The following is a 25,090-nucleotide window of genomic DNA, read 5'->3' as shown; positions in this document are numbered from 1 at the left end:
GGAAAATTTCTGAAAGAACTCTCACGGACCAAGATTATATTCGATCTTATGAGAAGCTACACGTGTTTAAAGGTTGAACCTTTATACTCCACTACCATGGTAGCATCAGTTATGTAAAGATTGTTCACATTGTTTTGTTGCTTGTTAGTATGCAATGTAAAGAGAAGACATGTTTATATGTACATGTACATACTTGTTAATGTATTATTGAATGGGAGTTTGCCCAACAAAAATATAGTAACAGTCCTATTTTGCATAATTTCATTGCAAAAATTGGTTGTTCCTTTTATCTACCACCCAAAGACATGATTATAGCAAGTCTGAAAAACAAGGTGTCAAAACCGGGAGTTCTGTAGCAATACCTGGGAAAGCCGCCTGGGGGCCCAAAATCTAATCATTTCCAGCTTTTGTCACATCCTACCAACAAGCCAAATATGACAGCAATCCATCCAGCTATTCCTGAATTATCCTGATGACACACACAATGAGACAAACCACATACACACATCTGAAAATATACCCTCCAACCTCCATTTTTTCATGGAGAGATAAGAAAATTTAGTTATTAAACCGGTACTGTAGTTGACAAGTGCTGAAGCAGGGCATATTTAGTTAGTAGGTGAGGTGCTTCCTGTCAAATGGTGGGTGAATGCATGACCTTGCCAGTCTGACAGCTGTGTGCTGTGGCCCAGAAAAGATAAGGCTGATGGAATTGGGAGAGCACAATGTCTGCAGAGGCTGTGAAAGGGGGTTGCCAAGCCTGATTTGCATGAGGCATTTTCCTGATGCACGATGATCAGTATGAAGACAGTGTTCCCTTTTTACACATATATCGACTGGGGCACACGTTTGTAAATCCTTCTAACACGCTAAAAACTGTCCTACAGCAGGGGACGTGCGTAGGTTGACGTGGGACAGATCGTTTTTGCCACATGTAATCCTCAGGTGTGGTCTCTTTGTGAAGAAGTGTGAAAGCAAAGTACATGTATTAGTTGACTCTCAAGAGAACGATATTTAAAGCTGATCTGTGGCAGTGTTTACAGCATGTTATTCCTGGTAACATGAGACTGAGAGACTCCTGGAGAGCCTCAAGGTCAGGGCTTGCTTGGTTCAGGGATGATATTGATTACCTGCCAGAGTTGCTGCCAGACACAGGGTTATTTGCTGGGGACAGACAAAGAGCTGGGCTTTCATCCCCAATTATGTAGGGTTTTGAAGCCATTGTTCTCCCAGCAAAACAATAAGTCAGGTATTGTGTGGAATATTGTTGTGGGATGGTTGATATTTAGCAGCAGTCACTTTTTATGTGATCAATTCTTTCTGCTGTCTTTTCATTGCATTACTTACTGTAAGTACCAAGTTCATCCTGACATTTCTTCATACAAAGAAATTTTTGAAAGTGTTATTACATAGAATTTGGCAGCTGAATATAGTGAGAGTCCTTTCCCTTACTTAAGTTTGAGAAGACAAAATTTACCAGTCTTCGGTTTCTTTGCAAAACTACTGATTTTGTCAATAATTATGAAGACATGATGGCATTCGGGATTGTTGTAGCCAAAAGCACCTAGAGTGAGATGAACTTTGACCTTTCTTGAATTGGCTTTCTTGGTGGAACATGGTCCTTGCATACCAAGGTGAATGGTAACAACACCTGATATAGGGTTAGCCCATATGCAAATATGCATGGTATACAGTTAACAAAATTATTCCTACCCCAAAATTACTCTTATCCCTTGTATATTGCTTGTTGTTTTTCTCAAGAATGAAATCTATTGCAGTGGTATTGGAAAATCTTTGAAAAATTCATTTAGTTTTCAGTTGTAAATCAAGAACAATTGTGGTTCAATCCAATTTGCAAAACACTCACTGTGAACTTCAAGAAAAAAGGTCTAAGAAGATGATTCCAGGCATGGGATCTTATGTAAAACATGATTGAAGCACCTCTGAACCTTGCAATGTCACAAATATCCCATTATTGCTTTGGCCAAAAAGGTAATGTTTTCAATGCCATTTGTCAGTAGGTCTATGGTCAGCATAATTAGAGAATCTATTTACTGTAATGAGTTCATATAACTTGTAGCCTAAATGTATGTATTTGTCGTGTTTCTGCAGGAGGAAGATGACAGTCTGCAGCCAGCGTTAAAAGACTACCCACACGTCCGTGCAGAGATCAAGGATTGGGTGAAGGAACAGAAAGTTCAGGACATTCTTTTGAGAGGTAACATACAAGCTACCATCTTTTGTCATAGGTGCATTTCCTTAGACTTTTTTGGGGAACAGAATGATACAGTCATACTCGTCAAAGTGACCACCTGGCCATAGTGACAACTTTTCCTCAGTCCTGAAAATTTGTCCCATAGATGCAAGCATTAAGCAACTTGGCCAAGACTACTCCCTTCCCAGTTCTTGGAAATTTTTTGTGTCTGGTTCTTTTCGGAAGTTTTCCATCTCCAGTTGTTTCGATCATGGATGAGGTTAATAGCTGCAAATGACAGCTGTTTTACCTGCCTAGTGACAGTGACAAGAATTCCCCATTAGCAGGATACAAGTTGTCAAGGAATTTCCTTCCTTTGCTGATATGAAAGAACATGGGCATGATATTGATAGGGTCCAGATGCTTTCCCTGTATTGTTTACTTCTCAATACATTTGCTTTGTATATACTTAAATGTACGTCGATGAAGGTTAGACATCCAGGTAATACGATACGCCAAAAAGCAGTTACTCAAGCAACTGGATATGATTTTGAAATCATATTCAAAATCATATCCAGTTGCTTGACTAACTGCTTTTTGGCGTACTTAAATGTAGTTACAGTTTTAAAAAGGAATTAAGTCCACACAAATTTTTTACTGTACATGTACTTGTTAGATGGATTTTTCTTATCAAGATAAAAACGTTATGAGAAGGCCATGGTAAAGCCATGGCAGAAACAAGGATGGTACATGTATTAGCATTCTGGTGGCTGGCTAGGTGAGAATGATATGTGCAGCCCCCCCCCCCATCAGATCCACACAAAGATAGAACACATGAAATACAGGTACACTGTATAGAAGAGCTATAAGGAGTCAAATGTCAGAAGGTCATAAAAGGTCACTTTGGGTCACAGCATGCACTGCCATGCAATCCTGCACCACAGGTGCCCCACCATACGTCCTAAACGTGTGTAAAGAATAGTCGCACCTGTGTAAAACAATACTCGCACAACAGTTTACTGTTGTCTGGTGGAAATCTCTCTCAGGGCATGTAAAAGTACTTAAACCTTTATTGTTCCAAACAAGATTTTCTGATGCCAGTCCACAAATAATGCAGCTATTTTAAAAATTTTGTAAAAGTGTCATTATGTTGTCATTTCATTTTTCTATAAAATGAGTTCTGTAGCATCCATTCAGAAGTTCATTTCTTGTCCGAGAATACTTGAGAATCGTTAAATTTTACATTTTTACTGGCCCCTGTATATTTTGTTCAGTAGGTTATATCGAAGCATATGTTGCATCTAACGTAAGTAACTACTTGTGCTGGGGGAAAATACCAACTGGCTTATGTCAAGATAAAACCAGTCTGTTTGGCTGCCAAGACATGTTGGCATGCCTGTGTCGATTGGAAGTAGGTCAGCATATTGTGTCTCCTATGGCTGATGTGGGTATCCACTTGGATATATCCCGAGGCTGAGTAACAAGGTAGGTATTTTCTACACAAAAGGAATAGCATGTGCTTGTTACTCCTTAGCTGTAAGTGTTGTACATGTACAGTATGTAAGGTAATGATGGCATCCTGTCATGCAGTCGCTGGGTCTAATATGCCGATTTTTCTGTGCCATTGGGTATAATGAGAAACACATTTCATGGCAGCATATCCAATTAACAGTTTTTCTGTAGGTAGCTTGAAACATACTGTAATAACACGTTTATATACATTGGAGATACACAATCACAAACTTGTACAATTGACCAGCTTTGCATAGTTTTACAGAACCCTTTTTGGTCACCCCTTAGGTAATTGTACTCATTGGCACAACCACTAAGAAGCCTGCCTGTCTATAGTATAGTTATCACCTGACCAGATTTTTTTGTTCCCCTGAGTAGTCATCTTGGTCAGTTTTGACTGTACTTGTATTGATGCCTGTTTTGTTTTTCCCTATTCCAGCGCCCTATTCTCTGACTGGCTACAGAGTGAAAGTGTACCGGCTGGACTCGGCCACACAGTGGTTCACAGCAGTCATATCCGCACACAATCCTTTAAGCAGGGTAAGTAAACAATCCTTTTCTTGATCTCACTTTGGTAGACAGTATTTTATGAACTTATATTCGGAGTATGTATGGCCATGAATCTTCGTTTCTGTTGAAATATGTTAGGATTGAGATCTTTTACCTGTTTGAACTTTGTAAAGTGTCATTTAATGTCTCAACATGTCTGAATAGCTCCAACAAACACAGCCTTTGAATCCCTAACAGAGCTTGATTTGCTTGTGCCTGAATTGCTGCATCTACTGTGACCACAGCAACAATAATAACTGTGGCTCCATTGGCATTTCTGGATTGTCAGAGTATTTACCCAAGACTTGGGCAACAAAAGACCCTCATCAAGTCAAGTTTGGCACAGAAACTTAGGAGTGTATTTGTCTGAAAATGTAGTTCAATGTTTTGGTCTTTAGCCCAGCTTCTTAGTAGTCAAAAGGAGAGCTATTGTTTGAGGTGTAGGAGGGAGTAAAGTAAGATCATGTGTCAGGTTGTGATAGCAGTCAATGTGGTACAATATAATCCTATAAACTATATTGTAAATCTAATGAATGTTGTAAATGGTATAGCCCTGTGTCATCTCTTATAGGATTATAGGGTAAGATTAAAACGTGATACCTGGGTAATTAAGTAGGTGACCCAAATAAAGTAGGATCTAGTACTGTAATTTCATTTATTTTCATGGGGAATCAATTTAGCTTTAGAATGGGAAATTTGGTTCCCGCTGGTTAAATTTGCAGTTACGTGTACAACATTTCTGTAGTACACTAGTAATTCGTTGGAGATGTTCATTTGTGACATCTTAAATCTACAGCGGAGAGCGCTTGGCAAAAACTGAAAAAATAAAATTGCTGTGAATATTTTAAGATCTACAATAGTACAGAGATTCCTTTGTATTCTTTTTTATGAAATACCCAAAGGGTGAATTGGGTGTAGCAGCATAAATATCTGATTTGTACTGTTCTTTGCAGGAGTTGACTGTTATGAATGACACAGTACTGGAGACACATGAAGTGGACCCTGCTTTGGTGCAGATGACATTCCTGGATGATGGTAAGCTATGGTGATTGTTGTATAAAAAGACTCTTTTTTTACGCAACCAATTCTTTTATTCAGCCAACATTTCGGTAACCATCGGTCTGGAAAATATTAACCTGGTGTCAAAAAACTCAAGCAAGCATACCAGTCCAACAAGATGAATAGATTTCTGAACTATGTGGTTTTATGTATGCCACAGACTTAAGGTGGCTTGAGGCTTTGTCTGTGCATAATATTTTAATGTTCAGTTGTTGGTGAGTGATAAAACAATTTCATATAAAATATGATAATGTATTTCATAGAAGAGTGACATCTAGTAGCATTAAGTGGTACTGCAGGAAACTACTACAATTTGCTTTGTCTAGCAACTTGGGTGCATAATATTCAAAATCTACCTTCAGTTGCTGGCTCATCTTTATGCTTTTGCTCTGTCGCTCCAGTTTTTGTTTTTAAAAGATTTGAGAAGCAACAAATTGAACTGGTGTGGCTTAAATTAGATTTGAAAGATTGCAGTTTCCATACTTCTACCTGCATGACAGGTTCCTTTGCTGTCATCAGAGTTATGAAGAAGATCTTTCTTTTCTATTACAGTATTGGAATCCCTACTGAAGGGTGAAAATGTAGGTATAACTCCTCGGCGACGATCCTGTACCCAGACTACCACATCAACAGCCTCGCAGAACTCTGGCAACCCTCATTACACACGGACCCGCAGTAGTCAGCCATCCGCAGTAGTCAGCACACCCTCTACACGACAGGTCGAGCCCAGCAAAATCAGAAAGCCTCGTCGGAAAGGCTCCGACAGCAGTCTTCCACCTGATCTCGACTTAGATAAGCAAGAGAAAACAGGTACATGTAATTAAGCCACTAATTAAAGTGAGTTCTTGGTAGCATTGATAACTCCCTATCCTCTCTATCCATACTTATTGACCTAATCATGCTTTGTGCTCTTGTATTTGAGGCATACAGTCTTTTTCATTAAGTTACAGTACCTGTATCATAGGTAATGCATCCTGCTTGCATATTATACGGTATGCAATCTAGAAGAAGATGAAGATCTAGTAGAATAGTTAAGCCTATATAACTCTCTACATTCAAGCACACGTTTTTCCCATCTTCAGCACTGAATAACCATTCCTTTCTTTTAATTTTCCATTTTATGCAGAAAAAACAGTGACAGCAGAATCCTCCAGCAGACAACGAAATCCCATGACCAAGATGCGGAAGCGCAAGTCCAGTGAAAGCATGGACACTGAGGAAAAGAAGCCGGACTCTCCACAGAAACGGGCTCGATCTCAGTCAATATCTGATGACAGAACCATGGACCAATCTCAGGCCCAACCTGAGGTAACTGACAGAGGACAGAAGCCCAAGGCATCTGTTGGTGAGAAAGGTCGAACAAAGTCAAGACCAAGGCCTCCTCCAAAGAAGAAAAAGGAACCAGAAAAAGTGGAGAGCAACACTGGAAGTGAAACAGAAGTAGAAGTTGACAGTGCCAAATGCATGAATTCAGAAACAGACTTGGTGGCTACATCTCCTGTCCAGAAAGATGTGAAAAATCAAGGGCCAGCCATTGAGGAGAGCAATCCTAGGGTTAATAATCCTACCGAGGGAAAATTGAACAAAAGTCAGAGGAAGGAGGTGGAGGAAGTCATTGAGAGTACTGTCAAGATATCTGAAGGAACCAAAACACATGAACAGCCAAGGACTTATGCTGAAAAGAGACTGCAAATTAATGAAGACACAAGGCTGTTTGATGAACCTAGAATACAAGGAGAGCCTCGAAAAGCTGAAGACCTTAGACTACATGAAAAACAAACAAGGAAAGATGAGCCCATAAAAGGGGAGGATCGCAGACATAGGGGTGACGTCACCAATTGGGAAGAGATGAAATTACAAGCTGAGTTTAGCAAAAGGCAAGAAGAACAGAAACTACTGCAAGAAAGACTTCCTACTCCTAGTGCACAGCAGGCACTTGAATCCATGTGTCAAGAGTTTCCTGTTCCCACAGTATCAAACAGGCAGAAAATAATGCTGCCCACTAACAGCAGCAGCAACAAGGCACCCCCTGTCACTACAGCAAATCCTACTAAAGAAGAAGGGGAAAGGAGAGGGTTCCATCCTGTCATACCGAAGACAAAGCTGGACTCTCAGAAAAGTCCACTTGTGGTAGACAAGAATGAGGAGGTGCGTGTGTGGAGGGACCCCAGTTTGGAGAAGTCAAAAGATGTGGAGGTGACCCACATCAGCTCCATACAGCACCAGCACCTGGTGCACAACCAGTCACGGGGGTTCTCCCACCCTGGGTCTGCCACCTCGCATCCGCATGGTCCACAGGCAACTTCACATGGGTCAGCAGCAGCCCATTCCCACTTGCCGTCCTCCACACACCCACATCCACCCTCATCTAGTCATCCACATGTCCCCTCTCCAGCACACCCACATGTCCAGTCTCCAGCCCACCCACACGTACCTTCCCCTGCCCATCCACATGTCCCCTCCCCTGCTCACCCCCACGTCCCCTCCCCGGCCCATCCACACGTCCCCTCACCAGCCCATCCCCATGTCCCCTCACCGGCCCATCCCCATGTCCCCTCCCCAGCTAACCCTCATGTGCCATCTCCAGCTCACCCCCATGCACAATCACCTGCACATGCCCACCCTTCCCTACAGCATTCACCACATTCCAGTGTGACTCCAAACCCCTCCCACACAGACATAGGAAGGCTGCAGCAGCAGCAGCAGCAGCAGTTGGCAGCAATGCTGGCCCATCCGTACTATCAGGCCTACCTGATGGCAAACCCGTCAACCCTGGCTCACCACCTTCTCAGAAACCCTAATGGTATTCCCAGCATCCATCTGGACCACCCTTATGCAGCCAAGAACCTGGCCATCATGGCACAGCAGCAGCAGCAGCTACAGCAGATGGGTCTGCCGGGGATATCCCATCAGGCCCTGCTGGCCCAGCATCCCCAGCTGCAGGGCCTGAGTCCAGTCCAGCTGCAGATGGCATGGCAGCACACCTACGCCCAGCAGCCCTGGCTCCGACAAACACCGGCAGACTTTGAGCGGGAAAGGGAGCGTTTGATCCGCGAGACGCAGCAGAGGTGTCCTTCTGCATCAGCAGTCCTACACAAACCATACCCAGACCCCCTTAGGCCACAGCCATCAAAGGTAAACCTCTGTCAGTGACTTATTATATGGTTATTTCGTTCAGGACATCAAGACATTGAATCTTCTGGCCATTGATTTCCCAATTTTGCATCTTTAAATTCCAAGATAATTTGATTCATGAATTTATCAGTGTTGTTTGATCTTGTCAGGACATGTTCAATTTTGAGGAGTTAACGTGTACATGAACCCGACCATCAGTGTTGCCTAACAAATTGCCTTGATAAGATCATGATCAGAAAACTTCCTGTAGTGCTTGTCCCATTACGACTGATTGCAAGGTGATAAAAAGATCAAATCCATTGATTTCTTTCACTTTATGTTTTCAGCCATCCTGTGTTAGTGTCACTCCACCTGGTAACTTTCACGGCCAGCCAGCAAGACCACAACCAACCACAGCAAAAGGACCAGAACATGACAGGGCACCCAACCCCCCACAACAACGCCAGCAACATGACAGCCTGGTCATGCCGCGGCCAGCATCAGCTGTAGCCGATGCCAGCAGGAAACTGTACGGCATGCACCCGTCATCCACAACAGCAACAACTTCATCTTCACTGTTTCCAGCAAGGTCAGAAGGGTTGAGTTTGAGGGCAGAAAGTCTGAACAGACTTGAAAGGAGACCTTCAGGTACTTCGGTCAAGTTGGAGTCATCCTCAACACCATGTGCTTTTCAACACACATCTGCTTTCAAAGCAACTAAATCTGCGTTTAACTACGACCCAGTGCTTCCACCAGGCTACAGGCCCTTCCCCCACAGCACGGGGATGTCTCCTTCCATCACGTCCTCTGTCATTCATTCCTCCGCTGCCGGCGGCACTTCCAGTCATGGCTCACAAGCCCAGGACACCAGGACTGGTCCTGAGCAAAAAGCAGAGGTCCAGGATGAAGAATCGTCAGCACAGGACAAGGTCTCTACAAGGAGGCCACAGTTAGAACAACAGGCCCCATTGCCGCCTGTACCACCATTAGTGAAACGTTTGTCTGGATCAGCCCAGCTGGAGAAACCCCAAGCAGTGGTTAAGAGTGGATCACCTCCTAGCAGGGACCCTCATTCCACTCCAGTTGTCCAGCACTTTGTTTCACATGGACCATGGTCACACAGTAGCTCCTTGGCAGCTAGCCACAAAGAGGAGGGAGGAAAAGGTACGTTTGGCTGTCCTCCACCCCTCACTAACCCAAGACCAGTTTCCACATCAGCCACTTCTTCCAAAACTCAGAAGATGACTGTCGCTATTCAAACAAACGACGACCTGGGTCTTAATATAGCGTCCGCCCATCAACTGTCCAATGCAATGATGCAGCCCCTTGGAGGAACACAGTCTACATCGCATCCCGGTAGTACCCCCACCTCATCCTCCTTTTCACAACAGAATACAGATCATCAGGCGCCCTCCTCCACTTCTATTCCAAGAACGGGCTATGGAAGTACTTCCTATCCCATATCACATCTTAGTGTGATTGTCTCTCAGCCTTCTGTTATTGTGCAGAATCCAGTTGGGGAAGCCAAGGCTTCAGACTCCTCTTCATCACCCAAGAAAAGGAACAACCCCCACACCAACCACCCAACAACAAAGAAGCAACGTGCTCGGGTTGGTAAATCTCAACTCTTCCCAGCAGCCAGTTCAGGATCTCATGAACCCATGAACCTGAATGCCTTCGAGGCAAGAAGCCCATTTGAAGAACAATTCAAGTCCTTTATTGCCCAAACATCACCTCCTGCTGCCTCCAAATCAGCAGGTAGCCACAGTGTATCAGCCATGCTGATGGCAGACAAGGTAAAACTGGAGAGACCTGAAGGAACCTCTGTCATCATGTCTCCTAGTGGAGAGATGATAAGAACGCAAAGCACTGTGGACCACAGCAGGCGGATCATAGCAAAGATGCAGCAGTTTGAGTCAAGAGTTAATGCAGCCCCAAAAGGACACATTCCAAATGGAACAAGTGGCAGCGACAGTGACTCCAGCAACAGCAACTTGTCACCCAATAAGTCTGGCCACCATAAAATCAAAAAGGCCTGGCTTGAAAGACATTCAGGAGAAGATAGCAACAACTCCCGTTCGCCTGAAGATGGGGATAGAGGGAAAGATATTGCCAACAGTGGTGAGAAAACACAGACTCTGTGCAGTCGGATCAATGAAGTCATCAGGCAGTGTTACATCAATATGGCAGAATCACCGGTAAAAGGAGTCCTTGGGAAGAAGTTGAATCCAAGTGATTCCATCACACGAAGTTTGGACTTTGAACAGCAGAATGGGAACGTAGAGAAGTGGAGCCTACAGGAAAACAGGAGGAAACAAGACTTATCAAATGTGGGTTGATTTCTTTGTTGTTGTTTTCTTGTAAAGTCATTTCTATGATATTGGTGACATAATTCAAGCATGTTAAACTGGCAAGATGTTTTGTGCACTTGGGCGACTTAAATGATTTAGAATTCCTCATGATATAATTTGAGTGATATGTGTGCAGAAGTTTACATATTTTGCAAGAGAAAAGTTGTTTTCAGAAATGACTTTGTGAAAACAGATTCCTAACAGTGCTGTGATATTTTATTACTTTTGTTAGATGGCAATGAAGCAGGAAATGTCTGCAGAAGCTCAAACACTGAGAGAAGAACATGGTGCTGAAGATACAGGAACCACCAATGGAGAAAACCCCACAGCAGAAAAGAACAAGCACAAGCTAAGGAAAAAGAACGCTAGTATCAGCTACCTCAAGAAACACAGGTTAGCAAGCTTTCCAAAGCATAGTTTCTGAATTAAAGTACGCTGCTAAAATTTTGATAGGGTACTGCACAAAAGATTTTGAAACATCCTTTCAGTATTTTTGAAAAAAGTGCCTTCTTTTTCTGCAGGGGCCAGGCTTCAAGTCCTGACAGAAAATGTTTTGGTAAGAAGTCCCGCCAGGATCCTCGCTGCTGCCACAAGCCCAAACCATGTGGCTGCACTCCCGAGCAGCAGGCTGAGTCTGCCAAGAAGATGTGGGAACAAGGGAAAGGGAAGGAGGACAGTAGGAACAGGTTTGAGGATGGAGATGAGGACGGGGAGACAAGTACCAAGAAAAAACCCAATGGGCAAATAAAGAAGAGAAAGGTCAGAAACTGCACTTTATGTTTTTGGTCTGACTTTCATTGTAATCATTCATCAGTATATTATCATGCATCCTATTTTGTTCTATTCCTATTTACTTAAACTGCATTTCGTTTCGAATTCTAGCTTATTTTAGAATTTTTATATGTGCTCGCAAGTTACATCTTTAGAAATACCATACAAATCTGGGCACTTGACAAATCAGCTTGAGCTCTCCCCTAACTATTTTAGAAGTTTGAAAGGTTTTCCAAAAGCATATGAGAACAGTACCTTGTTAAGCCATTGTGTGTACCTTGTTAAGCCATTGTGTAACATTACGGTTATCAGTTTCTAATGTCCTCAATGGGTCTCTTCAGTCTGATGTAAAGGATGAGGGCACCTCTGAAGAACCTGTGAAAAAGAAGCGGGGCAGGAAGAAGAAGATTAAAGAGGAACCTGCAGAACTTCCCGAGGAGAACAGAAAAGCTGAGAAGTCCACTTCTGCCTCTGTTACCACCGCCAATAACAAGAAACAAGGTAAATGCATTTTCCAAACCTTAAACTTCACATGTTGACATTGTGACCAACAATGCCCAGGAACCAAACTTTTTGATTTGTAACATAAAGAACATATTTAGATATGGAAAAATTGCTGTTTCAGTTGTTGTGTGCCAACAGTATTTGTTTAATATCTCTATCATTGACGTGATGTATTCAGATCTTGTATGTAATCCAAAGCTGCATTTCCCCTGATAACTTCATATGATGAAAACAAGGAAACAACCTCTTCAGTAAAGACTAATATCTTAGGTTTTATGGTGTGAGTAATATGAATGTTGTTGTGAATGTTGCAGAGGTAGCGTGCCTCCTGACCATGTCTCAGGCCCATCAGAAGTACAGCAAGAGCAAGCTGATGAAGCTAGGACTGTCCTTCACCCAGGACGGACCCTGTTCTGACGTCACCCCCAAACTCATGAAGTGTCGGGAGTGCCGCATGTCTGCCGCACAGAAGATAAAGAAGGGCATGAACATCTTCTGTCGCTTCTATGCTTTTAGAAGGTTAGAGGCTTATTTGTATGTAGATACAATGTATGAATGTGTGTCAATTTTTGAGGCATTGTAGATCATAATGTCCACAATGCCTTTATGAAATTGAATTCAGGATGTCAGTAGTTGTTCACTGAGGCTAATCTGTTTGATTATCTCAGGTTGAAATACAGCCAGAAAGGGTTCCTCATGGTCGGAGGTTTCTGTGACCCAGATGACTGTGGAAAGAGTGACATGGACCTTTGGATTCCACACTGGAAAGGTAAACATTCCTGCTTTGAAACTCACTTTTCATAGGTTAGATAGAGAATGAAAATTCTGCAAACCAAAAATGCATTGTCTCTCAACACAAAATTGGATGAAATATTTCTGGCTACTGACTTGGCAGAATAATTCTTTCTACACTATATTCATTATGGAAGACATCTTCCTGTTGTAGCATCCTTTAATGACAAATAGTTTAGTTGACCTGATTATGTTTTGTGCATTCAATGCACACTGATACAGAAATGTTACACTTTACCCTATTCTGTGTTTTCAGATGTGGAGCCAGCATTACGAGCAGATGAGGCCAAGTACATAATCACTCTGGTGGGGGACAAGTTCTGTGAGCTGGTCACTTCAGAGCAGGTGGCAAAGAACTGGGGTACCAATGATGGTATGCTCAACTTTTTGAAAAAAGCCATTGTTATGACTTAACTGCTGTAATAGCTAAGACTAGTGACTAATTGAAGAGTTGAACGGAAGCTTAAGATGATATGGTTTGGAATGGAATTATTTCGGAGAAAATCTAATTGATTCTGGAATGAATATGGTTAAACTGGTTTGATGTGTTTAATATAAATTAGGTCCAATATTTATTGGTAATGTCACTATGTAAGGAGAAATGTTTGTTTTTGGAACCAATTTATACATTTATAATTCAGTACTTGTGAATGATTTCCTACACACACATGTATGCAACAAGGCCAACAGTAGTCTCATTGTTGCTGTGTTCTAATTTTAGCCAAACCAGCCTGGAAGAGGGCAGTCACAGGGGTGCGCGAGTTGTGTGACCAGTGTGACACGACCCTCTTCAACATCCACTGGGTGTGTGAGAAGTGTGGCTTTGTGGTGTGTCTGGACTGTTTCAGGGCCAGGAAGAACACTCCTCTCACAGACGGTAAGTGCCACAGAAACTTTAATCAATCTTCCTCTCTTTATAGAGTATTAGAGCTCTGATCTGTTATAGGCATGTGGGAAAGTATTAAGAACGTAGTTAGGTGTAAACGTAGGTAAAAATGCGGTGGTCTTGGTTTGGTTTACTTTATATTGAACTTGAACAGAATCAGATGTTTCACAGAGATGATTTTCATCTGCTGTATTTTATCAGTGACTGTAATGAGTCTCTGAGGAAAAGTGGAACCAGTAGAACAAATCAAAAGACGTGCATCTCTTTAGTAAAGCCTCATATTTGCATTTGTCACATTTTGAAATATTAACATGGATTTCAACACATTTTCTTGTAGATGAACTGGATGATGATGACCCTTGGTTAGAGTGTATCAAACACCAGCATCACAGACCTGAGAATCTCATGCTGACACAGATCATCCCAGGCACTGGTGAGTCAAGCTTTATGGTCAAGCTTTGATGTATAGATCTGTTTTTCAGTATTGGGCCAGTGTTCCCAGTTGTGCTATATTACTATATGTTAGCAGTCAAACCACAACTTTTGTGTGCTACATTTAGCCACAGATGCTCAGTACTGTCAGGTCTTTAAAAAAAGTTTCTCTCTTTGTCCCACAGCTCTTGATGATCTCCGCGAGCTTATTCATGAAGTTCGAGACAAATGGAGCATCAAGTCCAACTGCCTTTGTCTGGGAAAGAAGAGGTCATCAGTTGGTCAGAATGGCATCTCACAGGTAAGTTGAACTACATCTGCATTTGTTCTGTTACATGGCTTTACACATTCACACAGCTTAAACCTTTTACATGCAGATGAGAATGTCATATGTTTACATATCACATAACACCTATGCAATTTGACCATGTTATTGGAAGACTTAACTGACTTTTTAAAGTCATCTTTTTAAACACCAATGAACATGCATGTTAACTGCATGTTGTGTGTTTTGCAGCTTCTGTGGAATGCTGCCCTCGAGATGGACGCAAAAAGAGAAAGGCGGGAGAGAGGTTTGGATGGTAAGTTGACCAGCAGCCTTCCGTCTTCAACACTTCATGGAGACAAGGACTCTCGACCAGCTGTGTCCACGGATGGTGACGCTAACCCGTCTTCTACATCAGGGTCTCGCCCCACGCAGGAAACAGCCAAGTCATCTGCACCAGCTGCCCCTGCCTTCGGGCTCCACACCCTGGCAGACGTAGCCAACATGCAGTGCAAATTGAATGCTGGGGAGTCAAGGGAAGGGGACATGGAGGTTGACTTCAATACCTCATTTGAGAAAGGATCTACTAAGGCATTCCAGAATTCAAAAAGTACAGACGATGATTCCTCTACTGACAGGACAAGCAAATCTCCTTTAAATAGAGAATCAGGTGGCTCTGGTAAGGACACCAAGGAGCTGAGTAATGAGGCTATCGGATGTAAGACCCTGCGTGAACTACTGACACAGAAGGCAGAGAGCTGTGACCTAGGGAAGAAGGCAAATGCCTTTGTACCTGTGGGTGGGCAGAAGAGAAGTCGACTGATTACCAGTACACTTGACGAGATCATCTCTACAGTGGTAGAACAGAGCATCCCGATGGTCCACTCCCCGGCAGTGAGGAAAGGCACGTCCATGCACCAGACGCCGGTGTACGACGCGGTGATCCCGTCTGTGGACGAGCCTGTCCCCAGACACACCCTGACGGAGACCAGTGTGTGGTTCCCAGACGTGCCCCACTCCTGGCTGTGTGAGGGCAGACTCCTCAGGCTACATGATCCCAAAAACCCCAACAACCTGAAGCTGTTCCAGGAGCAGTGGAAGAGGGGCATGGTGAGTCAGATATCGTTGTCTTATCCAGAATGGTTTTGAGCCACTTACACCAGGAAGCACCACTGGTCTTTTCAATAAGTGAAGTGGGTTGCTCAAGGTGTATTCCATATGGCATCTTTTTCCCTAGATGTACAATGTATAACTTAGGAGACTAAAATGTAGCCAATTGCACACAAATTGAATATGAGGATGTCCTGCAGAAAATGATTACTAATCAAACACGAGTCATTTTATAAAATAAACTCAAGGATTTCTGCTTGTTCTGTCCCAGCCTGTTCTAGTGTCTGGAGTCAACAAGTACCTGAACTCCAACATCTGGCGTCCTGAGGCCTTCAGCCGTGAGTTTGGTGAGCTGGAGAATGACCTGGTCAACTGTCGCAACGGAAATGTCATCCCCAACATTGCCATGAAGAAATTCTGGGATGGCTTCGAAGACATCCCCAGTGAGTGGTGTTTTCTACATGTAGTCAGTGCACTGTTTATAGTTTATAATGGATATAATATATTACCACACATTTTAATTGATAAATCTTGCAAGTAGTTGTGCAAAATGTATGTTGCTTTGCTGTGCTCAACTGTAAGTGCAAATCTGGTGGCTGGTCATTTCTGAAGAAAACTTGGTAACAAGGTTGGACCGAATTGAATAATCTCTGATAACAAATAAAGTTAAGTTTGTCAGAATGTACTTTATTTCTGACATTTATCCCAAGGGGATTAGAATATACCACTTTCTTCTTGTTTGGCCATGCTTCACCCATTGTAAGTCAGGTTAGGGAAACAAATGTGGTAAATCTTAATGACTGAATGAATAAATGTTTGTATGTTCCCTGCAGAGCGTCTGAAGGATGAGGAGACTAATGATACCATGTTACTGAAGCTGAAAGACTGGCCTCCTGGAGAGGATTTCAGCGAAATGCTACCAAGGAGGTATGTGCTTTTCAGTAGAATTATTTCATTGCTTTTCATTTTGACATCCTACAGTTTTATTTTTGACTTGCAGAGTTTGCTTGCATGAGAATTATTTATTGGAAGAGATGGTTGCTGGAATTGATGGTGTACAGAATTGAATTGATGACAAAAAAATTAGGCTTTCATGGTCAATTCTTTCTCTTTAAGTCACTATTTTTCACACAGAAAATGGGAGCCCATTACAAACTCAGGCATGTGTTTAACAGCTTATGAAATACATGTATGTTTTGTTCCATTACAGATTCCAGGATTTGATGCAGGCACTCCCCCTACCAGAGTACACACGTAGAACAGGCAAACTCAACCTGGCCTCCAGACTTCCTGATTTCTTTGTCAGGCCAGACCTCGGACCCAAGATGTACAATGCCTATGGTAAACACAGAATTTGATATATAATTCTATTAGTACATGTATTAGTCTACAGGGTTTGAAATAGCACCTGCATATTGAAGTTAGTGCAGGTAAAATTACAGACTGCAGATACAAATGTACAGCATTTCTGCTAAAAAGTAAAATTCAAAACAAAGAATGTAAATGCAGGTTAACGTGGTGAATGTATTTTTTTACTTTTCCTGCACCAGTGCAGGTACCTCTGGTCTGTCTTGGAGGAATGACCTTTACAATTCTGTAATACATGTATTTGATACCACTCTGCTCTGTCCTTCAGGTTCAGCTGCACATCCTAGTGAAGGCACCACCAATCTCCATCTGGACATCTCTGATGCGGTGAATGTGATGGTGTATGTTGGAATCCCCAATTCTGATGATGAGGGGAATAGCAGCATTGATTATGAGAGAGGTATGACTAACAAGTTCATGTATCCTACTTAAACTTCTCAGATGCATCACATGTTGAGATATTGTAGGGAACAATATATGGAACATGTTACCCCATCCACCTTGAGAAAAACATGCAAATGCTTAACATAGAAATGAACATAGAAATGCAAAATTTTGGCCAAGGTGCACTCACTCACTTACTACAGTATTGTCTGAAGTGTGTCTATGGACAGACAGCATTGGTCCATTTTTACAACTAGTTTGTCATGATTCTCTACATGAAGTTAACCATTCATGTGGATGTTTGGTATTTTCCCCATAATTTTGTGAAAATAATTGTTTGTTTTCTGCCCAACAGAAGCCCTGAAGGCAATAGATGAGGCAGACTGTGATGACATCATGAGGCGGCGGGTACGGGAGACTGCAGAGAAACCTGGAGCACTCTGGCACATCTACGCTGCCAAGGACGCTCAGAAGATCCGCGATTTCCTCATCAAGGTAGGGATGGGATATATGATGTGTGCTGATCAACTGAGTTTGTATTATAGTAAGGGAGAGTGTGCTACAGGGTTTTGGAAAGGCTCTCCAATATTTAATGCATGAGTGTCTAACCTTGCACATGTTTGCTTGTGTCAGGTTGGTGAAGAGCAGGGTGAGGATTCCCCAGAGGACCACGACCCCATCCACGACCAGAGCTGGTATCTGGACAGTGCCCTCAGGAAGCGCCTGTACCAGGAGTACGGTGTGGAGGGCTGGACCATCGTGCAGTGTCTGGGGGACGCTGTCTTCATCCCAGGCGGGGCACCCCATCAGGTATGTACTTTCACAAACTTCTGATGAAGACACTCCTGGCCTGATCACAACAATAAAGGTAATGGCATTGATAATGAATGGTTAATTTGAACAAACCATAATATTATGCTCTGTCTTTGTTACTAGGTGAGGAATCTGCACAGCTGCATAAAGGTAGCGGAGGACTTCGTGTCCCCAGAACACGTCAGCCACTGCTTCCGCCTGACGCAAGAGTTTCGAAAGCTGTCTGACACACATACCAACCATGAGGACAAGCTGCAGGTGGGGTTTACAGACCATGCTTTCTTCTATTGCATACCATTTGGCACAAATGTAATGATAAAGGGTTAATGCACTGCCCCGAGTTGTATATGGTGTCATAACTGCATGAGCAGCTGCCATAACCACCGAATAAACCACCGTGTGAGCGAAGCGAACGAGGTGGTTTATGAGGTGGTTATGGCAGCTGCCCATGCAGTTATGACACCATATACAACGAGGAAAAGGCAGTGCATTAAAATTATTATCATATAGCCTATCCAAACTGTCAATCAACACAATTCCTGTTTGAAATACAACAGCTTTAATATATATACATACATAAAAATACATTCGAATATATTATACGCTTTAAAACAAATATGGATAATTTCATTTAATGCAAATTGTAGTTTAAATGAAGCTAAACAAAAAAGTTTATTGGACAGAAAAATGCTACAAAGGTTTACAGAAAGAGTCGCATGCCCCTATACCCTATAACATAATGGTATCAGCCATAACACGACATGTGCTGTTATTCCGCCATAACAACACATGTGCTGTTATCGGGAAATAACAGCACGGGTATCCGGGCCTCTGATTGGTCCACGCCGTCCGGCTATATGATAATGATTGTTAACAAAGAGTTGTGCCAGGTATTATATGTGTAATGACCAATGTCAGATTTTTTTTGCCTTCAGGTCTTCTTCAATGCTATTTAAATGGTTTAGGAAAGTGTATGATTGATGCAAGTTGATATAACGGTGTTATGTTGTTTGTTTTCCATCAGATCAAGAACATCATTTACCATGCCATCAAGGATTCTGTGAGTTGCCTGAAGTACTATGAAGAGAATGTTCCTCTGGACAGTCTCTCTGTCTCACAATGACCTAAATGATGCAGACTGATAGAGACCTACTGGCTTTGCCCCCGAACTGCTGGAAGTTGATGTGTCCAAGCTTCAAGTTGCACTGGGGCAGAAGTATGACACTGATTCAATCATATTATGAAGTGATGGAATGGTCCTGAACAGTTAGAGCACTCTCCCATCAACTGAACAATCAAGGAAGTTGATCTGTCTTTCAACCATGCAAGTTGATTTTAGCAGGATTTTGCCTGCTAAAAGATTATTTATAGCTGTTCTCAATTATTCTTTGTATTGACTTCCAAATTTGATTTAAAGGTGATTGCAAAAATTCTACCTTTTACTGAACGTTACAATACCAAACATAGACTTTTTCTAGTTTGCCCAATGAAGTAGCTTTGGGAGGTATAATGCTGCATCATTGTGAAACAGCTGATGCATACTTGGATGTTGTATACAATTTAATAAAACTGGCTTGTGTGGGTGAATGGGGGTTAAAATAATAAAAGGAATAGCAAAGGCAGGCAAGCAGACAATACTGTTTGTACTTTGACAGCTGTATAGAATTCTTAGAATGCTGCTGCCAAATGTTAAGGAGCTCCAACTCAGGATGTACAGAATCAAAGACTTTATCCATGAAGTATGAATGAATGACTTTACAGTACGAGTGATTTTTGTCATTTTTTGTCTTGCTCGAATGTAAATAGCTACCACCGTTGCATCTGCGTGTTGATGTGGGCACAAAAGCGTACTTATATGTACTGGTGAGACTGGTTGACAGGACAGTGTTTTTTGGACTTCCCTGCGTGAACTAAACCTGTTGTACTATTGGTTATCCCAGGCAATCTACTGTGTTATATGATATCCAGTTGTGTATGTTGGTGCTTGCATGATGTGGTATTGTAATGTCAAAGATTGGTGTGTATCTCAAATAAGGGAACAAACACTGCATTAGAAGAGAAAATTGTGGAGAATTTTTGAAGATGTATATGTGTTTTCCATGAAAAGTTTACTCTTTCCTACAATATTGTCTACCAATTGTAATAGTATAGCTCATTTGTATAAAGTACCACAGAAAATAATTATGACTCTGGAATACAATAGTGAGGTGGTTGATACACATTTTATTGTGGGCACACATCGTGTACTAACAAGTATCATGTGATTGGATACAATTTTAAATGTGATGTGGAACTAATGAAAATCGTGCCTTTGATTTTTTTTTCTTTATATTACTGGTTTTCAGCAAGCTAGCCAGACATGGCTTAGATAGGACAGCTTTTTGCCACTTTTGTTATTAAAAGATTTGGGGAAGGAGCAAATATTTGCTCTTAGCTTAAAGCTAGCCTTAACCCAGATAAATTCACATCCCAGCAGAATTCTTTGAAGCGTCAAATGCTTCCCTCCTTGTACATAAAGTTGTGTATAGGAATATTTTTATACATGAGAAGACAGGTTCTGATGTATGTACACTTGCTCACCTGTGACTTTGCAGAAGACGTCTACCTATTTTATTGGAGAAAAATGTGAAGCGTGACATTGCTAGGCTTTTAGAATGTACTGTTGAAATCAAGACAATGTTTATATTAAAAATTGATTTTGGTTTGAACCTGACAACTGTCTTTGCAGTGTTTCATTTCTTGCAGTATATTTTTTGGTCAGCACTCAAACCCCACCATAAACAGGAAAGGACTCAATGTTTAACTTATCAGTACATCTTTAAGTTTCACCAGTATACGGCCTTTTTTCTCTACAAGGCTCGCAGTCTAGGATGTCAGTTTTCAGGTTGAAATAGCTGGCTCAGGACTATAATAAACTTGTTCAGCAGGAACTGGGCCTGGTCGGGCATGTGTGACTTCTGAAAAAATGTCAGCCCCACACCACACACGGTAGCAGACTGGAAAGGTTTTGTACAATGCCACATAGCAGAAAGGTGAACCAGGGAATGTGTACTGTACAAGACAATTGGCAACTTGTAACAAAGCATTATTGTTATTTTCTGCACGATTACCTTATCAACTGATTGGCAGAGTAGTACTGGTAATTGGCATGGCAGCCAGTGGGTGAGGGGCAAGCAGATTTTGAGAGGGGGTGAAGATAAACTAGCCTGCAGTCCAGCAGATCTTGGGGAGTAAAGTAATGCTAACAAGGCTGGACTCCAGGCCAAAGAGGAACAACAGGTAAAGCAGACTTGTTTTGGAGGCCAGGCATAGAGGGGAGTGGTGGAAAATAGTGGAAGAAGCTAGGTGGGGGTAGTTATTCTTTAGTCATCAGACACAGTAAGAAGCAACAAAAAGCTACAAAAACAATTTTATTAATCCAACCGACATCAAGTAACAACATATAAAAACAGTATGTACTGCAAGACAATATTACTGGTAGGACAAGGGTTAAGCAGTGTTTATAAACAAATGTGACATAACTGAGAGCAACAAAGTCGATATTCCACTTAGATGTGTGCTTGCATTCTTAGTCAAGACTTAACACTTAAAATGCATGCACTACAATAAAAGGTACGTTGATTCCTTATACTACATCCATTAAAAAAACTTAAACCCTGTCTGGTAAGGAGATGAAGAGGGGTTCAAAATCCACCAGGTCAGGGAGGTCAACAGGACTAAGGTCACTGCAGAGGTCAGGCAGGTTCAGCTCCAGGTGAGATGGGTTCAAGTCCAAGGAGTCATCACCTGTGAAAGATGAAGTGCTGGTGTTTCATCTCTATTCATCTGTAAGGTTCTTGATTTGATTGATTTTAGAACATTGCTAACAGAAACTGTTAGAAAGTGACAATGAAACAAAGTGTAATACATAGTCATCTGAACTTACATCACACACAATCCTTGTTTGCTTTGTTCCTTACAATAACGTATTTACAACTATATAAATATATTAGTACATTGTATTACAAAAGCAGGATGATTCTTACAGCATGGTCTTCTGACTTCTTCATACTCCAGTTTCCTTTCCTTGAAGGGTTCAGCAGTAGAGCTGTGCATGGAGGGAATGCTCAAGTTCCTCAGGAAGTTCCCTATGATACTAGAGGGTCTTTCATTCGCAGCAAAAACACTGAAGTCATCTGCAGAAAGTAACAGGTGTATATAACGATAAATTGTTCGTATTACAAAAGTAGAGGTCTGAAGAAGACTTGACTGAAACAAAGAAAATATGGTAAATACACACATACACACACACATATATATATATGGACACACACACACATATATATATGGATAGATATACTTACCACTGTCCTCATAAATGTGCATGGTCTCCATGTCAGGAAGATTATTTGGATCAAGAGGACTTCTGTCTGTGTGAACCTTGACCTCCACTTCCTTGGGCCCTCTCCTCTTGATCTGAACATACACACACATGCAAAGTCTTGAATAACAGACAATATCAGATAATAGTGGTATGCTGCATACTGCACTGTGTAATTGTGCAACAATTTGTAACCAAAATTGACACATATGCTACAGTAACACAGAAATGCAATGAAAGGCGAGGTCGAAGTTTGTGCTATGCACCTAATAAGCCAACTCATCCCACCCATCAAATCACTGGTTTAAATCTTATCTTGTACATCCTGAAAACACACCCACCTGAGCTGGTGTCATGCTCGTACTCATTTGTCTCAGTCCCCCTGTCTTCTGGAGAGGCTTCTTTAACCCTGGAGTTTTGTTAAGAGACATCTTCCTGGCATTCTCAATGTTTCTGACCCCCAGTGGTTTGGGAATGTTCGGAGTCTTCATGGAAAGTCCAGGCTTCTTGGCAGTAGCTGGAGTCTGTGATGGATGTTGGCGAGGAACCTTGTTGACATCACCGAGCGCTCGCCGGGGCGTGAACAGACGACTTGGGTCATTGTTGGCCTGGAATGCTTTTGGTGCAACTGGAACTGATAAAAAAGGCACATTGTACTCAATATAGATCCTCTCCTTGTTTTCAATATCCAAATACTAGTATGTTTCACAACAAGATTTTTTTCCTTTCACAACAAATACCTTTAACTAATAAAATGTCATTTACTTTACTATTACACAAGGGTTTCCTCTTTGTATGTTTTGGTGGCTATACTATATGGTATTGGGTTCAAGCATGTAAAAATACCTAATCTTGTCTGGCTCATCTCATCCTTAATTACTGATTACAAAATTCCTTCTTCCTTTTGAAGAAAGTGAACTTCTGCTGTCCTTGTAGCTAGAAGGGTATCATAATTACCCTCCATGAAAATGGGGGTATTGTTTTTACTCCGTTTCATGTTTGGTCTGATATCTGAAGATCGGTGAGAAGGAACTGTACGATATTTGGCAGATTGATGGATGGGGCCTTGGAGATTGTGTAGGTTGACTTTGAGCCCCTGGTGATTGACCTTGGTACTGCAGTTTAATTTTTTTATTCTGTTGTTTGCGCGTTATGGACTGTTTGTGCGATATTAAGGTAGCATGTAGTTGTTATTACCATGGTTTAGTGGTTTAAATTTGGGCTTCCTAGCTGTTTGCGTTTGATATTTACAATATGTTTAAAGTTGGTCTTTTTGTGTTGAATGTTTGGAAAATCTGGTGGGTCGTTTGGTATAATATTTGGTATGTGGGTAGTTGTTGAGTCTCTTTGTGTTTTAGAGTGCATTAGCAGGTTGTCGTATATTTGTATTGCTTAATTTAAAAGGATTTTCATTTTTCACCCCTACTTCATAATAGGATGGTCTGTTTGACCCAAAAGTTGGGACAGATCTAGAGTGTTTTGTTTATATACTAGTATCTATTTTTACCTCCTGTTTGACAGGCTATATATTTTTTTGGTCTGGTTGTTTTTGGGTCTGCCGGCCTTGCTAATGGTGTGGTTTGTTTGTGTTGTGATTGAGAGGTCAATGACCTCACCTCTGCAGGATTAATTATGATTATCTTTGGTTCGTGGTATTTTTTTGAGTTTTCTGTGTGTGTGTTTTAGTGTCCATAATAGTTGGTGGTTGTAGATCTGTAGTGTAGCTTATTCTGCAAGGTATGCTGTGCATTTCTTATTGATTATTTGCTGCCATAGATAAGGACTTGAGACCTGTGGGGTTAGGTTTGGACAGGGAGCTTGGGTGTTGTGCATTCGTAACTTGACTCCTTGCACTCCTACCACCAGGAAAACAAATGTCTCCCAGGCTATTAGGAAATACCATTATTCATGGTGATAGTCTGCATGTCACTTCTGGTAGTCTGTGAAGCCGACAGGAGGCCACTGTAAAACTCGCTTGAAAGTTTATCTGGGTTGGTACTTACATGATAAAAATTAAAATTGTACCAACACAAAGCAACTCCCTCATTATTCATGGCCATATAACGTCCAATTAAATTTAAACCCAGCTGTCATGTTTTAACAATCAACACATGCGATAACATAAAAAAGAACCCTAACAACACCAACCTCGTTCATGGAGGGAAGATGTCTATTGCTTGTTCCTATACAGTTTTTTGTTTCAGAATTATTTCCCTAACGCTATACATAGAGATGATCAGTAGACTTGAGGGTGTGCAGAATTGAGACCAAAAATAAACTGAGATGTGCCCCCTAAGGGCACAACAAGTAATTTTTATGGATGACATCAGCGTGTGCATATTAATTATCAGCTGATTTTGGGAAGAAAAACAGAAAATTTTGTTGCCTTATGACAGTGTCAAAGATGTCTGTTACCATGCCAGAACATGGATGGCAGATAAATATGAAGAGAGGAGACAAATATACAAGGCTCTGATTTATTGTTTTGTCTTTCACTTTGATGCATTGATGCTTTTTATTACTTTTATATGCAATTGGATGTTTACTGAATCAAAACCATTTGTAAAATCACTGAAAACTTTTATTTTCAGAGATAAATGGATGTTGTGTTTAAATAGTTGGCAGT

The 25,090-nt window shown here is 41.6% G+C and overlaps 2 protein-coding genes across 3 annotated transcripts in view; one reads left to right on the top strand and one right to left on the bottom strand.

Annotated features, from left to right (window-relative positions):
- LOC109478506 (probable JmjC domain-containing histone demethylation protein 2C) overlaps positions 1-20,815 on the top strand; it is a 49,445-nt gene extending 28,630 nt beyond the window's left edge. For both annotated transcript variants that reach the window (XM_019780088.1, XM_019780089.1), the window contains 24 exons: positions 2,113-2,218; positions 4,146-4,246; positions 5,209-5,290; positions 5,867-6,124; positions 6,441-8,449; positions 8,776-10,758; positions 11,012-11,172; positions 11,301-11,538; positions 11,892-12,051; positions 12,369-12,573; positions 12,723-12,823; positions 13,103-13,219; positions 13,568-13,723; positions 14,070-14,165; positions 14,350-14,465; positions 14,682-15,539; positions 15,811-15,982; positions 16,373-16,466; positions 16,750-16,880; positions 17,176-17,307; positions 17,647-17,786; positions 17,925-18,101; positions 18,228-18,362; positions 19,129-20,815. In XM_019780088.1, the coding sequence (XP_019635647.1) occupies positions 2,113-2,218; positions 4,146-4,246; positions 5,209-5,290; positions 5,867-6,124; positions 6,441-8,449; positions 8,776-10,758; positions 11,012-11,172; positions 11,301-11,538; positions 11,892-12,051; positions 12,369-12,573; positions 12,723-12,823; positions 13,103-13,219; positions 13,568-13,723; positions 14,070-14,165; positions 14,350-14,465; positions 14,682-15,539; positions 15,811-15,982; positions 16,373-16,466; positions 16,750-16,880; positions 17,176-17,307; positions 17,647-17,786; positions 17,925-18,101; positions 18,228-18,362; positions 19,129-19,227 (7,827 nt within the window). In that variant the 3' untranslated portion in view covers positions 19,228-20,815. The remainder of the gene's footprint in view (positions 1-2,112; positions 2,219-4,145; positions 4,247-5,208; positions 5,291-5,866; positions 6,125-6,440; positions 8,450-8,775; positions 10,759-11,011; positions 11,173-11,300; positions 11,539-11,891; positions 12,052-12,368; positions 12,574-12,722; positions 12,824-13,102; positions 13,220-13,567; positions 13,724-14,069; positions 14,166-14,349; positions 14,466-14,681; positions 15,540-15,810; positions 15,983-16,372; positions 16,467-16,749; positions 16,881-17,175; positions 17,308-17,646; positions 17,787-17,924; positions 18,102-18,227; positions 18,363-19,128) is intronic.
- Positions 20,816-21,501: 686 nt separating this feature from the next.
- Positions 21,502-25,090, bottom strand: part of LOC109478507 — a 5,345-nt gene continuing 1,756 nt past the window's right edge. Inside the window, exons 3-6 of the mRNA XM_019780090.1 lie at positions 22,806-23,098; positions 22,448-22,559; positions 22,130-22,279; positions 21,502-21,890 (exon numbers count right to left, since the gene is read on the bottom strand). Coding sequence (XP_019635649.1) covers positions 21,754-21,890; positions 22,130-22,279; positions 22,448-22,559; positions 22,806-23,098 — 692 coding nt within the window. The 3' untranslated portion in view covers positions 21,502-21,753. The remainder of the gene's footprint in view (positions 21,891-22,129; positions 22,280-22,447; positions 22,560-22,805; positions 23,099-25,090) is intronic.

This window comes from Branchiostoma belcheri, unplaced genomic scaffold, assembly GCF_001625305.1.
Source record: "Branchiostoma belcheri isolate BF01 breed outbred unplaced genomic scaffold, Haploidv18h27 scaffold44, whole genome shotgun sequence".
In the NCBI taxonomy this organism is placed as follows: domain Eukaryota; kingdom Metazoa; phylum Chordata; class Leptocardii; order Amphioxiformes; family Branchiostomatidae; genus Branchiostoma; species Branchiostoma belcheri.
Note: the sequence above shows the minus strand (reverse complement) of the source record. Positions and strands in the feature narration are given on the sequence as shown.